Raw genomic sequence first — 17,142 nt, 5'->3', positions numbered from 1 at the left:
GAGAGATGGGGAATGGGAGAGAGAGATGGAGAATGGGAGAGAGAGATGGGGAATGGGAGAGAGAGATGGAGAATGGGAGAGGGAGAGAGAGATGGAGAATGGGAGATGGAGAATGGGAGATGGAGATGGAGAATGGGAGAAAGAGATGGAAAATGGGAGATGGAGATGGAGAATGGGAGAAAGAGATGGAGAATGGGAGATGGAGAATGGGAGATGGAGAATGGGAGAAAGAGATGGAGAATGGGAGATGGAGAATGGGAGAAAGAGATGGAGATGGAGAAAGAGATGGAGATGGAGAATGGGAGCGGGAGAGAGAGAGTGGGAGAGAGAGAGAGAGAGAAATGGTGAGTGGGAGAGGAAGAGAGAGATGGAGAATAGGAGAGGATGAGGAATAGCTTCAAGATAGATTGCCGGTATATTAATATACATCAGGCTGTGATAGGCATTATGTAACCTTTATTTAACCTTTATGTAACCTTTATGTAGCCTTTATTTAACCTTCATGTAACCTTTATGTAACCTTTATTTAACCTTTATGTAACCTGTATGTAGCCTTTATGTAACCTTTATGTAACCTTTTTTTTCACCTTTATGTAACCTTTATGTAACCTTTATGTAACCAGGCAAGTCCGTTAGGAACAAATTCTTATTTACAATGACAGCCTATGGAACTCCCAATCAAGGCCGGTTGTGATACAGCCTGAAATCGAATCAGGGTGTCTGTGCGCAGCGGCCTTAGATGGTAAGCGGTAGACAGAGTCTCACCCATAAAGAGACCTTGACATCATAAGAGCTATATTGAAACCACTCAAACTCAGCTGAAACTGCAAATGTAACAGTACTTAGAAATAGAAGGAGAGAGAAAGAGAAAAAGAGAGAGAGGGAGAGACAGCGAGGGTAGAGACTGAGAGAGAGAGAGAGAGAGAGAGAGAGAGAGAGAGAGAGAGAGAGAGAGAGAGAGAGAGAGAGAGGAGAGAGAGAGAGAGAGAGAGAGAGAGAGAGAGAGAGAGAGAGAGAGAGAGAGAGAAGAGAGAGAGAGAGAGAGAGAGAGAGAGAGAGAGGAGAGAGAGAGGGAGAGAGAGAGAGAGAGGGAGAGAGAGAGAGAGGGAGAGAGAGAGGAGGGAGAGAGAGAGGGAGGGAGAGAGAGAGGGAGGGAGGGAGAGAGGAGAGGGGGAGAGGGAGGGAGAGAGAGAGGGAGAGAGAGAGATGGGGAGAGAGAGAGAGGGAGAGAGAGAGAGAGAGAGAGAGAGAGAGAGAGAGAGGGAGAGAGAGAGAGAGAGAGAGAGAGAGACAGAGGTGATTGAGTCCAATAATCGCTGATGCTCGTAACGGGGGGAAGGCAGGTGTATGTCATGATGGTGGCAGGAGTGAGTAATGCTGGGGAGCCTGGCGTCCTCGAACGCCAGGGGAGAAGAGCAGGAGCAGGCGTGACAGGCTGGCTGAGGGGTGTAAAGAGAGCTCAATTACCAGGGAGGTACTATGACAAGTCACAGGCTGTGTTAAAATCACTTACAGAGAGATGAACCTGGAGAAGAGTCCCCTCAGCAAGCTGGTCCTGGGGCTCTGTTCACAAACACACCCCACAGAGAGATGAACCTGGAGAAGAGTCCCCTAAGCAAGCTGGTCCTAGGGCTCTGTTCACAAACACAAACAGACCCCACAGAGAGATGAACCTGGAGAAGAGTCCCCTAAGCAAGCTGGTCCTGGGGCTCTGTTCACAAACACAAACACACCCCACAGAGAGATGAACCTGGAGAAGAGTCCCCTAAGCAAGCTGGTCCTGGGGCTCTGTTCACAAACACAAACACACCCCACAGAGAGATGAACCTGGAGAAGAGTCCCCTAAGCAAGCTGGTCCTGGGGCTCTGTTCACAAACACAAACAGACCTCACAGAGCCATCACCTACAGAGAGATGAACCTGGAGAAGAGTCCCCTAAGCAAGCTGGTCCTGGGGCTCTGTTCACAAACACACCCCACAGAGCCCCAGGACAACAGCACAATTAGACCCAATCAAATCATGAGAAAACAAAAAGATAATTACTTGACACATTGGAAAGAATTAACAAAATAACAGAGCAAACTAGAATACTATTTGGCCCTAAACAGAGAGTACACAGTAGCAGAATACCTGACCACTGTGACTGACCCAAACTTAAGGAAAGCTTTGACTATGTACAGACTCAGTGAGCATAGCCTTGCTATTGAGAAAGGCCGCTGTAGGCAGACATGGCTCTCAAGAGAAGACAGGCTATGTGCTCACTGCCCACAAAATGAGGTGGAAACTGAGCTGCACTTCCTAACCTCCTGCCCAATGTATGACCATATTAGAGACACATATTTCCCTCAGATTACACAGATCCACAAAGACTTCGAAAACAAACCCAATTTTGATAACCTCCCATATCTACTGGGTGAAATTCCACAGTGTGCCATCACAGCAGCAAGATTTGTGACCTGTTGCCACAAGAAAAGGGCAACCAGTGAAGAACAAACACCATTGTGAATACAACCCATATTTATGTTTATTTATTTTCCCTTTTGTACATTATCTATTTGCACATCATTACAACACTCTATATATTCATAATATGACATTTGTAATGTCATGATTCCTTTGGAACTTCCATGAGTGTAATGTTTACTGTTAATTTTGTGTTTCCCATACCGATAAAGCCCCTTGAATTGAATACAGAGAGCTCGTTGACTAGGGAGGTACAAATGACACCTCACAACGCTGAGAAGGACTGAGTCAGGGTCTGTTGCAAGCTAACCTAATGTAACAGCTGTAAAAGAAAGGCCTGAAACTAGATCTCCCTACATACTGGTCTGAAACTAGATCCCCGACATACTGGTCTGAAACTAGATCCCCTACATACTGGTCTGAAACTAGATCCCCTACATACTGGTCTGAAACTAGATCCCCTACGTACTGGTCTGAAACTAGATCCCCTACATACTGGTCTGAAACTAGATCCCCTACATACTGGTCTGAAACTAGACCCCCTTACATACTGGTCTGAAAGTAGATCCCCTATATACTGGTCTGAAACTAGATCCCCCTACATACTGGTCTGAAACTAGATCCCCTACATACTGGTCTGAAACTAGATCCTCTACATACTGGTCTGAAACTAGATCCCTCTACATACTGGTCTGAAACTAGATTCCCTACATACTGGTCTGAAACTAGATCCTCTACATACTGGTCTGAAACTAGATCCCCTACATACTGGTCTGAAACTAGATCCTCTACATACTGGTCTGAAACTAGATCCTCTACATACTGGTCTGAAACTAGATCCTCTACATACTGGTCTGAAACTAGATCCCCTACAAACTGGTCTGAAACTAGATTCCCTACATACTGGTCTGAAACTAGATTCCCTACGTACTGGCCTGAAACTAGATTCCCTACATACTGGTCTGAAACTAGATTCCCTACGTACTGGTCTGAAACTAGATCCCCTACGTACTGGTCTGAAACTAGATCCCCTACGTACTGGTCTGAAACTAGATCCCCTACGTACTGGTCTGAAACGAGATCCCCTACGTACTGGTATGAAACTAGATGCCCTATATACTGGTCTTGACCAGAAGAAAATAAACTGTTGGGAAGGTTCTCTTCTGTACTGTTCTCCCTCTCCTCTCCTCTCCTCTCCTCTCCTCTCCTCTCCTCTCCTCTCCTCTCCTCTCCTCTCCTCTCCTCTCCTCTCCTCTCCTCTCCTCTCCTCTCCTCTCCTCTCCTCTCCTCTCATCTCTTCTCTTCTCTTCTCTTCTCCTCTCTTCTCCTCTTTTCTCCTCTCTTCTCTTCTCCTCTCCTCTCCTCTCTTCTCTTCTCTTCTCTTCTCTTCTCTTCTTCTCCTTCTACCAGCCTCTCCTCTCCTCTCTTCTCTTCTCCTCTCCTCTTCATTCTTCCCCCCTCCCCCCTCCCTCCTTCACTCTTTCCCTCCCTCCCTCTCTCCCTACCTCACTTCCTCTCCTCTTCATTCTCCCTTCCTTCCCTCATTCTATCCCTTCCTTTCTTGTTCATTCCTTTCTTATCCCTCCCTCCCTCCTTTATTCCCTATTTTTCTCTCTCCTTCCTTCTTTCCCTCCCTTTTTATTTCCTCCCTTCCCCCTTCCTTCCGTCCTTCCCTCCCTCCTTCACTCTTTCCCACCCTCCTCTCCTTTCTTCCCTCCCTACCTCCTCCCTCCCTCTCCTCTTCATCCATCCATCCCTCCCTCCTCTCTCCCCCCTAACCCTCCCTCGTTAGTCAGTAGAGTGGCAGGATCAGACTGTTCTCCTGCCGGGAGATGTGAGTGGGGGGAGTTGTGTGTGTGTGTGTGTGTGTGTGTGTGTGTGTGTGTGTGTGTGTGTGTGTGTGTGTGTGTGTGTGTGTGTGTGTGTGTGTGTGTGTGTGTGTGTGTGTGTGTGTGTGTGTGTGTGTGTGTGTGTGTTATACAGCTCAAATCTTCTAATCTCCAGGCAGTTACAGAATGTTCTGGAGCTTGATCCCCATGAGACTGATGATAGTAAAAAAGCACTACTTTAGAGGTTTTTCACTATTATTATGAGGTAACATTTAGCTGTTTTTGTTGTTGTAATAGGTCATCTATAGCTATTGCTGTTGAATGGAATACACAAAGGGAAATTAAAAAGGACTCCCTTATCTGGTAATATGGATACAATAGTCTTTGAAATCGGGAGTTAGTTTTTAGTTCATCACAGCTGTTAATTTCTTCCCTTTATCAAAATGTTTTTTTTTTCTTCCGATTTTCTTTCTTTCATTTCATGTTTGTATCTGTTATACCTTTTTTGTCATGTTCACTAACAGTGGTACGGCAGAAGCGCACTCTTTGAGAGCAGCCGTAACGATGACACTACGCTGCCATTGTAATTACGCGTCTATTGAGTTACCTAAAATATGAGCTCTTAACGCAGCGTGACGTGAAATTCTCTTCTATTTGGATATATTTAGTGCACCTTTAACGATGTGGTCGGGACCTGTTATCATAACACGATAACGAAAATATTTATAGATGTCTAATGGCTATGAAGTCAAAGTAAATCGTTACCGTATATTTACATATCCTTATAATGCCCCCCCCCCCCCCACCCACCCCCTCCCTCTCTCCTCCAGCTGCAGCGATGGTGTCCAGCAGAACGTCAGTAGAGAGCAGTTGTCCTCTGGGGAAATTCCCCTGTGGTAACGTGACGGTGTGTCTGCACCAGGCTCTGCAGTGTGATGGACACAGAGACTGCCCCAATGGAGCGGACGAGGAAAACTGTGGTGAGAGAGGGAGACAGAGTGTGTGTGTGTGTGTGTGTGTGTGTGTGTGTGTGTGTGTGTGTGTGTATGTGTGTGTGTGTGTGTGTGTGTGTGTGTGTGTGTGTGTGTGTGCGTGTGCGCGTGCGCGTGCGTGTGCGTGTGCGTGTGTGTGCGCGTGCGCGTGCGTGTGCGTGTGTGTGTGTGTGTGCGTGCCTGCGTGCGTGCGTGCGTGCGTGTGTCACGTACCCTTCGCAAATGTCCGTTTTGGACGAGACTTAATGACCAAAATTATCCTATTTATTATTTATACTTTGTATTTCATTTGACACTAGAATAAATGTTTCTGACTCATTTAATTTCATGTCTCATTTGAACCATAGAAGTTGTTTATTTTGATTTAGTTGCTCTTTAACTAACGGAATCAGCCGTGTTAGGTCTGGACTGGTAGATCTCCAGACCAACCCTGATGTAGACGGTACCAAACCATGGGTTTTGTTTGTCAATAGACTTCCAGGTATCTGGAAAGGTGACTTTAACGTGTGCAGAATATTCTGGATGAAAAGCAGAAGTATCCTACTACATGTTGTTACATTTCACATACTATAAAACGAAAAACATTTTTGCTTAGTCTACTATTTAGGATGCACGTATGTGTATCCGGACTAGGTCTGTTGAGGTGACCCTATTACCGACACACCTTCAGTCACGAGTCATGAAGGCAGGATAATCAGGCTTCTCCGTGCTCTGATGCTGCTGATGGTCATTAGTATCCTACCAAACGTTGCTAACTGCCTGGTACTCAGCACTCTATTGGTCCTCGAATCACTCTGACATCAAAGCAAAATGTAATGGAAAATCTGATCAAACACTTCATGGGAGCCCACGAGTTCAGGTTGCGCAACATTTCTATAGGCTCTGCAATTGTGCGAGAAAACAGAGTGATGGCCTCTACTAAAAATAGGAGGATAAGCTTTCTATAGGCTAGGCCTACTATATTTATTTTTCAACTTTCCAAATGTTAAGTACATTGTTTCTCTTTACAACAGGAGTATAGTCTACCGGGATGAAAATGAACCACGGGGAAAAGTGTCCTGCCTTTTTTTTGCGACTTTTTGAAACATCATGTATCCTAGTCCATAGACCCATAAGGTTTGCATCACAACTAAAGTGGCCAAATATCTTCTTAAAATTAAGCACACTAATTCGCTCTACATGGGGTGTAGAGCCTAACTGGCATACATAAGCAGGGTGTGAGTTTCAAGTTTGGGGAAGATCATTTTCACCATAACAAAATGCACCTTTATTATAAAAGCATTACCTGCATCATTACGTTTGTGGTCACTTTTGATAATGGTGTTTAGTGCTAATGGAACATTCACACTTATAGCCTACTGCCATGTGCGCATCGCTGTGCTTATAATGTGAAGAAATAGTCTAATATATAATGTGAAGAAATAGCCTGTTAGTTTATCAACATTTTAAGCTAAACGTTCTGATCTGTTGCTTCAGCCACATTGCTAGTGGCTGTATTAGTTTGGGATCTATCAGCCACATTGCTAGTGGTTGTATTAGATTGGGATCTATCAGCCACATTGCTAGTGGTTGTATTAGTTTGGGATCTATCAGCCACATTGCTAGTGGCTGTATTAGATTGGGATCTATCAGCCACATTGCTAGTGGTTGTATTAGTTTGGGATCTATCAGCCACATTGCTAGTGGTTGTATTAGTTTGGGATCTATCAGCCACATTGCTAGTGGTTGTATTAGTTTGGGATCTATCAGCCACATTGCTAGTGGTTGTATTAGTTTGGGATCTATCAGCCACATTGCTAGTGGTTGTATTAGTTTGGGATCTATCAGCCACATTGCTAGTGGTTGTATTAGTTTGGGATCTATCAGCCACATTGCTAGTGGTTGTATTAGTTTGGGATCTATCAGCCACATTGCTAGTGGTTGTATTAGATTGGGATCTATCAGCCACATTGCTAGTGGTTGTATTAGATTGGGATCTATCAGCCACATTGCTAGTGGTTGTATTAGTTTGGGATCTATCAGCCACATTGCTAGTGGTTGTATTAGATTGGGATCTATCAGCCACATTGCTAGTGGTTGTATTAGTTTGGGATCTATCAGCCACATTGCTAGTGGTTGTATTAGTTTGGCATCTATCAGCCACATTGCTAGTGGTTGTATTAGTTTGGGATCTATCAGCCACATTGCTAGTGGTTGTATTAGTTTGGGATCTATCAGCCACATTGCTAGTGGTTGTATTAGTTTGGGATCTATCAGCCACATTGCTAGTGGTTGTATTAGTTTGGGATCTATCAGCCACATTGCTAGTGGTTGTATTAGTTTGGGATCTATCAGCCACATTGCTAGTGGTTGTATTAGTTTGGGATCTATCAGCCACATTGCTAGTGGTTGTATTAGTTTGGGATCTATCAGCCACATTGCTAGTGGTTGTATTAGTTTGGGATCTATCAGCCACATTGCTAGTGGTTGTATTAGTTTGGGATCTATCGCATCCCATAGTAACTGTCCCAGACTGTTTGGGATATTTATTTCTCTCACAGAATAGAATAGGTCGACTGTTGTACTATGGGGGATAGTAGATTGACATACTAGTGATTTGGCTGTTCATTAGAGCTACTCATCTTGTTGGTAAATGTGGACAGTACTTCCAATATCTTCAATATGCAGAATCGGAATTGGATAAGGACACGCGCAGTTGCGTCCGCCGATGTGTCTGTCTTCACTTGTAGCCTGTGAGAAAGACCCGGTCACGTGATGTAGAGCCATGTGAGTGAGAGGTGCTTCGGAGCGCACAGCACCCAGGGAGACGGGAAGAACGGCCACAGCACCCAGGGAGACGGGAAGAACGGCCACAGCATCCAGGGAGAAGGGAAGAACGGCCACAGCATCCAGGGAGAAGGGAAGAACGGCCACAGCACCCAGGGAGAAGGGAAGAACGGCCACAGCACCCAGGGAGAAGGGAGGAACGGCCACAGCACCCAGGGAGACGGGAAGAACGGCCACAGCACCCAGGGAGACGGGAAGAACGGCCACAGCACCCAGGGAGAAGGGAGGAACGGCCACAGCACCCAGGGAGAAGGGAGGAACGGCCACAGCACCCAGGGAGACGGGAAGAACGGCCACAGCACCTAGGGAGAAGGGAAGAACGGCCACAGCACCCAGGGAGAAGGGAGGAACGGCCACAGCACCCAGGGAGAAGGGAAGAACGGCCACAGCACCCAGGGAGAAGGGAACAGCGACCACTGGCCGCAAAAGGCATTGGATTTTCTTAGGGTGTATTACGGCCACACAAAGGGGATCCCGTCGTGAAATCCGAGGCAATTATCAAGTGCTTGTCAAATTGTGAACGAGAGAATGATGAAGTGTGTACAGCCTGCGCAAAAAAATAACCATAAAGCAGAGCTCATGCCTTTCCAGAGTCTCATCATGCAGCCTTACAATGTATTAAATCTAAACATATTAGTTTGGAGAACAACTAATGTTACATTAATAACTCTACATTAAGGAGGACCTGCATTAAGGAGGAATAACTCTACATTAAGGAGGACCATAGGAGGACCTGTTTCTTTGTTAACCTCTCACACATGTGCTCACTTTCTCAAATCGTTTTTTTAATTCAGGTTTGTTCAATTGTATTCTTCATACCATAAAGTAATGCCAAATCTTGTCTGCTAAATGAATTAGTGTAGCCCACAGCCATATGGCATAGCCAGATCAGGACCTAACATAAGGACAACTCAGAGTATGCTATTATTTTCTTCTGAAATGGACTACATTTTCTTCATATGTTGCTTCTTTAGACCTGTCTAAAATGAAATAAATAATGAAATTTATTGTGAAGGTGCATCCTATGGGGCGGCAGGTAGCCTAGTGGTTAGAGAGTTGGACTAGTAACCGAAAGGTGGCAAAATCGAATCCCTGAGCTGACAAGGTACAAATCTGTCATTCTCCCCCTGTAGGCCATCATTGAAAATAAGAATTTGTTCTTAACTGACTTGCCTAGTTAAATAAAGGTTAAATATATTACGTGGATGTTCCAAAAGGTCTGCTTGTGCGGAAGCCAGAAGATGTTAAATGTGTTTAAGTTAATGAACGGTTAATTACCGTGAGAGCGACAGTGATTTGCTTGACAATCGCTGATGAAATTTCGTGACCGCCACAGCACTAATCCGGACACTGTCAATGTGTAACGCTAGCTCCAACTATGACTATAATGTTACCTTGTGTCTGTAGGGGACAACAGCGGATGGGCGGACATCTTTGATCGAACCGTCAGAAAGGTCGACCCACAGGGCCTTCCACCACCAGAAGACTGCTGTCAGTGTGTATGCTTGTGTCAGTGTTTGTGTAAAACATGTGTGTGTTTGTGTGTTAATTTGTTTGTTTGTGTGTCAGTGTGTGTGTTTGTGTGTCAGTGTGTATGCTTGTGTCAGTGTTTGTGTTTGTGTGTCAGTTTGTGTGTTTGTGTGTCAGTGTGTGTGTTTGTGTGTCAGTGTGTGTGTTTGTGTGTTAGTTTGTCTGTCAGTGTGTGTGTTTGTGTGTCAGTGTGTGTGTTTGTGTGTCAGTTTGTGTGTTTGTGTGTCAGTGTGTGTGCTGGTGTGTCAGTTTGTGTGTTTGTGTGTCAGTGTGTGTGTTTGTGTGTCAGTGTGTGTGTTTGTGTGTCAGTGTGTGTGTTTGTGCTTGTGTCAGTGTGAGTTTGTGTGTTAGTTTGTGTGTTTGTGTGTCAGTGTGTGTGTTTGTGTGTCAGTTTGTGTGTTTGTGTGTCAGTGTGTGTGTTTGTGTGTCAGTTTGTGTGTCAGTGTGTGTGTTTGTGTGTCAGTTTGTGTGTCAGTGTGTGTGTGTTTGTGTGTCAGTTTGTGTGTCAGTTTGTGTGTTTGTGTGTCAGTTTGTGTGTTTGTGTGTCAGTGTGTGTGTTTGTGTGTCAGTTTGTGTGTCAGTTTGTGTGTTTGTGTGTCAGTTTGTGTGTTTGTGTGTCAGTGTGTGTGTGTTTGTGTGTCAGTTTGTGCATCAGTGTGTGTGTGTGTGTGTGGTGCTGTATTAACTGTGTGTGTGTGTGTAGTCTTGCAGCAGTACCCAGAGCATTGCGACTGTATCAAGACAGAACTGGAGTGTGTGGAAGTCAACCTACATGACGTTCCTCAAGTCTCCACCAATGTCACCTGGCTGTAAGTACCTCTCTCGGTGTGTGTGTGTGTGTGTTTGTCTGCGGTGTGTGTTTGTCTGCGGTGTGTGGGTATGTGTGTGTGTGAGAGAGAGAGCACTCCCAATTTGGGTTATGTGGTAACCCAGCGCTGGTTAAGGATTGGACATAACACCCGCTGGGTAATTTTTACCCAGCCAGTTGTTTTGCGTGAATAGCCTACATACTCGGGTTGTTGGGAATACCCAAACATGGGTTAATTTAACCATCAGTTGGGTATGTTTTACTCTCATGCTGGGTTGACCTAGCAGCTGGGTCTTTTTGAATATAATCCTTAATCTATTCTCTGGAGGTATGGTTTATTAGGGGCGTGGCTTTCAGACAGAGCTAATTGGCCACCCGTGAGAGTAAATTCCATTCTTATTCATCATGTTTACAAAGTGCAGGATATAATGTTTCCCCACAAAAAAAAATATTTTACATATTCTTCTATACTATTAATATTATTTATTACATATTACAATAACATATACAGCCTTATTGAATCCCAGCAATTATCAGGAATCAAGGTAAGGCCCAAGTGCAGACTGTGTGAAGTAACAATGTTTATTATAACCACAGGGGCAGGCAAACAACAGGTCAAGGCAGGCAGGGCCATAATCCAGAGGTGGAGCAAAGGTACAGGACGGCCGGCAGGCTCAGGGGTCAGGGGTCAGGGTCAGGGTCAGGGGTCAGGGTCAGGCAGTGGTCAGGCGGGCGGGTACAGGGTCAGGACAGGCAAAGGTCAAAAACCAGGAGGACGAGAAAAATTGAGACTTGGGAAAAACAGGAGCTGAGATCAAACGCTTGAACAAATGAGATGAACTGGCATCAGACAGACAGACAATACAGGTATGAATACACAGGGGATAATGGGGAAGATGGGCGATACCTGGAGGGGGATGGAGACAAGCACAAGTGAAACAGATCAGGACGTGACAACAATAGGATTTTACATAGACTTTTAGGGAACTCATACACCTCAGTACTGCATTAGTGAAGCTTTAAAAATGTCAATGTGCCTTAACCTTAACATGTGATAACTATATAACAGAACACATGAACAGGAATAACATTTATTCTAACGAGTGGTTAAAAATAACTATCTGAAAAGCCAGACTCCTGCTAAACTTCTGATCTGACCTGATGGGTCATTATCTCAGTACCCCAGCATCAATAACCCAGCATCAATAAACCAGCATCAATAACCCAGCATCAATAAACCTGCATCAATAAACCAGCATCAATAACCCAGCATCAATAAACCAGCATCAATAACATAGCAGTTTTTAAAGAAAACAGCCCAACTAAGTGACCCAATGCCTGCAACCCAGCAGCAGGGTCAACCTAACAACCCAGCAGCAGGGTCAACCTAACAACCCAGCAGCAGGGTCAACCTAACAACCCAGCAGCAGGGTCAACCTAACAACCCAGCAGCAGGGTCAACCTAACAACCCAGCAGCAGGGTCAACCTAACAACCCAGCAGCAGGGTCAACCTAACAACCCAGAAGTTTTAAGAGTGTGTGTGTATGCTTTTGCAACCATGTGGCCTTTGCTTGTGTATGTACAGAATTTGTGTCTGTGTTTGTGGTGGCGAGGTTTCGTTACAGTCCCGGAGACCTAGAGATGTGTTTGGTTTGATCCGGGAAAATGTTTTTTTAGTCCTTTACAGGCTACATTATAATCAATCATTTGTCGATTATGTATCCGTGAAACTGGCCAGTGGTGTCTGCTAAATTCAGTTTCTTTAACTTTCCAAGAGAGAATAAAATCGAAATCACAAGTATAATGCAAAGCCATTGATTGGTTCTAAAGGGACAGAATCCATCTGATGAATCGATAAATAAAATGGAGTGGCGATGAAAGACTGTAGACAGCGTTGCCCAGGGGACTAGAGTTATCCAGGGCCTGGAGTTTTTTTGTATTTTACCCAGTAAGTTGACTGAGAACACATTCTCAATTACAGTAATGACCTGGGGAATAGTTAACGGGGAGAGGAGGAATGAGCCAATTGTAAGCTCGGTATGAATAGGTGACCATATGAGGGCCAGATTGTACATTTAGCCAGGACACCGGCGTTAACACCCCTACTCTTACGATAAGGGGCATGGGATCTTTAGTGACCCCAGGGAGTCAGGACACCCATTTAAAGTCCCATCTGAAAGACAGCACCCTACATAGGGAAATGTCCCCAATCACTGCCCTGGGGCATTGGGATATCTTATAAGACCTCCTATAGGCCCTCCAACACCACTCCAGCAGCATCTGGTCTCCCATCCAGGGACCAACCAGGACCAACCCTGCTAGGCTGCAGAAGCAAGCCAGCAGTGGGATGCAGAGTGGTACGCTGCTGGCGAGAGATACCCAAGGCCTGGAGGACTAGAGTTACCCAGGGCCTGTAGGACTAGAGTTACCCAGGGCCTGGAGGACTAGAGTTATCCAGGGCTTGGAGGACTAGAGTTACCCAGGGCCTGGAGGACTAGAGTTACCCAGGGCCTGGAGGACTAGAGTTACTCAGGGCCTGGAGGACTAGAGCTACCCAGGGCCTGGAGAAATAGAGTTACTCAGGGCCTGGAGGACTAGAGCTACCCAGGGCCTGGAGGACTAGCGTTACCAAGGGCCTGGAGGACTAGAGTTAACCAGGGCCTGGAGGACTAGAGTTACCCAGGGCCTGGAGGACTAGAGTTACCCAGGAGCTGGAGGACTAGAGTTACCCAGGGCCTGGAGGACTAGAATTACCCAGGGCTTGGAGGACTAGAGTTACCCAGGGCCAGGAGGACTAGAGTTACCCAGGGCCTGGAGGACTAGAGTTACCCAGGGCCTGGAGGACTAGAGTTACCCAGGGCCTGGAGGACTAGAGTTAGCCAGGGCCTGGAGGACTAGAGTTACCCAGGAGCTGGAGGACTAGAGTTACCCAGGGCCTGGAAGACTAGAGTTACCCAGGGCCTGGAGGACTAGAGATAGCCAGGGCCTGGAGGACTAGAGTTACCCAGGGCCTGGAGGACTAGAGTTACCCAGGGCCTGGAGGACTAGAGTTACCCAGGGCCTGGAGGACTAGAGTTAGCCAGGGCCTGGAGGACTAGAGTTACCTAGGGCATGGGACTAGAATTACCCAGGAGCTGGAGGACTAGAGTTACCCAGGGCCTGGAGGACTAGAGTCAGCCAGGGCCTGTAGGACTAGAGTTACCCAGGGCCTGGAGGACTAGAGTTACCCAGGGCCTGGAGGACTAGAGTTACCCAGGGCCTGGAGGACTAGAGCTACCCAGGGCCTGGAGGACTAGAGTTACCCAGGGCCTGGAGGACTAGAGTTAACCAGGGCTTGGATGACTAGAGTTACCCAGGGTCTGGAGGACTAGAGTTACCCATGGCCTGGAGGACTAGAGTTACCCAGGGCCTGGAGGACTAGAGTTACCCAGGGCCTGGAGGACTAGAGTTACCCAGGAGCTGGAGGACTAGAGTTACCCAGGGCCTGGAAGACTAGAGTTACCCAGGGCCTGGAGGACTAGAGTTACCCAGGGCCTGGAGGACTAGAGTTACCCAGTGCCTGGAGGACTAGAGTTACCCAGGGTCTGGAGGACTAGAGTTACCCAGGGCCTGGAGGACTAGAGTTACCCAGGGCCTGGAGGACTAGAGTTACCCAGGGCCTGGAGGACTAGAGTTACCCAGGGCCTGGAGGACTAGAGTTACCCAGGGCCTGGAGGACTAGAGTTACCCAGGGCCTGGAGGACTAGAGTTACTCAGGGCCTGGAGGATTAGAGTTACTCAGGGCCTGGAGGACTAGAGCTACCCAGGGCCTGGAGGACTAGCGTTACCCAGGGCCTGGAGGACTAGAGTTAGCCAGGGCCTGGAGGACTAGAGTTAGCCAGGGCCTGGAGGACTAGAGTTACCCAGGGCCTGGAGGACTAGAGTTAGCCAGGGCCTGGAGGACTAGAGTTACCTAGGGCATGGGACTGGAATTACCCAGGAGCTGGAGGACTAGAGTTACCCAGGGCCTGGAGGACTAGAGTCAGCCAGGGCCTGTAGGACTAGAGTTACCCAGGGCCTGGAGGACTAGAGTTACCCAGGGCCTGGAGGACTAGAGTTAACCAGGGCCTGGAGGACTAGAGCTACCCAGGGCCTGGAGGACTAGAGTTACCCAGGGCCTGGAGGACTAGAGTTAGCCAGGGCCTGGAGGACTAGAGTTACCCAGGGCCTGGAGGACATGAGTTAGCCAGGGCCTGGAGGACTAGAGTTACCCAGGACATGGGACTAGAATTACCCAGGAGCTGGAGGACTAGAGTTACCCAGGGCCTGGAGGACTAGAGACAGCCAGGGCCTGTAGGACTAGAGTTACCCAGGGCCTGGAGGACTAGAGTTACCCAGGGCCTGGAGGACTAGAGTTAACCAGGGCCTGGAGGACTAGAGTTACCCAGGGCCTGGAGGACTAGAGTTAACCAGGGCTTGGATGACTAGAGTTACCCAGGGCCTGGAGGACTAGAGTTACGCAGGGCCTGTCCTGGAGGACTAGAGTTTCCCAGGGCCTGGAGGACTAGAGTTACCCAGGGCTTGGAGTACTAGAGTTACCCAGGGCCTGGAGGACTAGAGTTAGCCAGGGCCTGGAGGACTAGAGTTACCCAGGGCTTGGAAGACTAGAGTTACCCAGGAGCTGGAGGACTAGAGTTACCCAGGGCCTGGAGGACTAGAGTTACCCAGGGCCTGGAGGACTAGAGTTACCCAGGGCCTGGAGGACTAGAGGTACCCAGGGCCTGGAGGACTAGAGTTACCCAGGGCCTGGAGGACCTGAGTTACCCAGGGCCTGGAGGACTAGAGTTACCCAGGGCCTGGAGGACTAGAGTTAGCCAGGGCCTGGAGGACTAGAGTTACCCAAGGCCTGGAGGACTAGAGTTACCCAGGGCCTGGAGGACATGAGTTACCCAGGGCCTGGAGGACTAGAGCTACCCTGGGCCTGGAGGACTAGAGTTACCCAGGGCTTGGATGACTAGAGTTACCCAGGGCCTGGAGGACTAGAGTTACCCAGGGCCTGGAGGACTAGAGTTACCCAGGAGCTGGAGGACTAGAGTTACCCAGGAGCTGGAGGACTAGAGTTACCCAGGGCCTGGAGGACTAGAGTTACCCAGGGCCTGTCCTGGAGGACTAGAGTTACCCAGGGCCTGGAGGACTAGAGTTACCCAGGGCCTGGAGGACTAGAGTTACCCAGGGCCTGGAGGACTAGAGTTACCCAGGGCCTGGAGGACTAGAGTTACCCAGGGCCTGGAGGACTAGAGTTACCCAGGAGCTGGAGGACTAGAGTTAGCCAGTGCCTGGAGGACTAGAGAGACCCAGGGCCTGGAGGACTAGAGTTACCCAGGGCATGTGACTAGAATTACCCAGGGCTTGGAGGACTAGAGCTACCCAGGGCCTGGAGGACTAGAGTTACCCAGGGCCTGGAGGACTAGAGTTACCCAGGAGCTGGAGGACTAGAGTTACCCAGGGCCTGGAGGACTAGAGTTACCCAGGGCCTGGAGGACTAGAGTTACCCAGGGCCTGGAGGACTACAGTTACCCAGGGCCTGGAGGACTAGAGTTACCCAGGAGCTGGAGGACTAGAGTTACCCAGGAGCTGGAGGACTAGAGTTACCCAGGGCCTGGAGGACTAGAGTTACCCAAGGCCTGGAGGACTAGAGTTACCCAGGGCCTGGAGGACTAGAGATAGCCAGGGTCTGGAGGACTAGAGTTTCCCAGGGCCTGGCCTGCAGGACAAGAGTTACCCAGGGCCTGGAGGACTAGAGTTACCCAGGACCTGAAGGACTAGAGTTACCCAGGGCCTGGAGGACTAGAGTTACCCAGGGCCTGGAGGACTAGAGTTACCCAGGGCCTGGAGGACTAGAGTCAGCCAGGGCCTGTAGGACTAGAGTTACCCAGGAGCTGGAGGACTAGAGTTACCCAGGGCCTGGCCTGCAGGACTAGAGTTAACCAGGGCCTGGAGGACTAGAGTTAGCCAGGGCCTGGCCTGCAGGACTAGAGTTAACCAGGGCTTGGATCACTAGAGTTACCCAGGGCCTGGAGGACTAGAGGTACCCAGGGCCTGGAGGACTAGAGTTAGCCAGGGCCTGGCCTGCAGGACTAGAGTTAACCAGGGCTTGGATGACTAGAGTTACCCAGGGCCTGGAGGACTAGAGGTACCCAGGGCCTGGAGGACTAGAGTTACTCAGGGCCTGGAGGACTAGAGTTACCCAGGGCATGGGACTAGAATTACCCAGGGCCTGGAGGACTACAGTTACCCAGGGCCTGGAGGACTAGAGTTACCCATGACCTGGAGGACTAGAGGTACCCAGGACCTGGAGGACTAGAGTTACCCAGGGCCTGGAGGACTAGAGGTACCCAGGGCATGGGACTAGAGTTACCCAGGGCCTGGAGGACTACAGTTACCCAGGGCCTGGAGGACTAGAGTTACCCAGGGCCTGGAGGACTAGAGTTACCCAGGGCCTGGAAGACTTACAGCACCATTCAAAAGCTTGAACACCAACTCACCTACTCAAGTTTATTAGTATTTTTTTTGAACAATTTTTGTATATTGTAGAATAGTGAAGATATCAAAACTATTAAATAACGCATATGGAATCATGTAGTAACCAGAAAAGTGTTAAACACATCTAAATATATTTTATATTTGAGATTCTTCAAAGTAGCCACCCGTTGCC

At 48.1% G+C, this 17,142-nt stretch overlaps 1 protein-coding gene across 1 annotated transcript in view; it reads left to right on the top strand.

The window, feature by feature from the left end:
* Positions 1-5,125: 5,125 nt before the first annotated feature.
* The window catches only part of LOC129823233 (relaxin receptor 2-like), a 133,196-nt gene continuing 121,179 nt past the window's right edge, over positions 5,126-17,142 (top strand). The window contains exons 1-3 of the mRNA XM_055882116.1: positions 5,126-5,271; positions 9,517-9,600; positions 10,343-10,448. Of these exons, the coding sequence (XP_055738091.1) occupies positions 5,130-5,271; positions 9,517-9,600; positions 10,343-10,448 (332 nt within the window). The 5' untranslated portion in view covers positions 5,126-5,129. The remainder of the gene's footprint in view (positions 5,272-9,516; positions 9,601-10,342; positions 10,449-17,142) is intronic.

This window comes from Salvelinus fontinalis, chromosome 25 (assembly GCF_029448725.1).
Source record: "Salvelinus fontinalis isolate EN_2023a chromosome 25, ASM2944872v1, whole genome shotgun sequence".
Classification (NCBI taxonomy): Eukaryota; Metazoa; Chordata; class Actinopteri; order Salmoniformes; family Salmonidae; genus Salvelinus; species Salvelinus fontinalis.
Note: the sequence above shows the minus strand (reverse complement) of the source record. Positions and strands in the feature narration are given on the sequence as shown.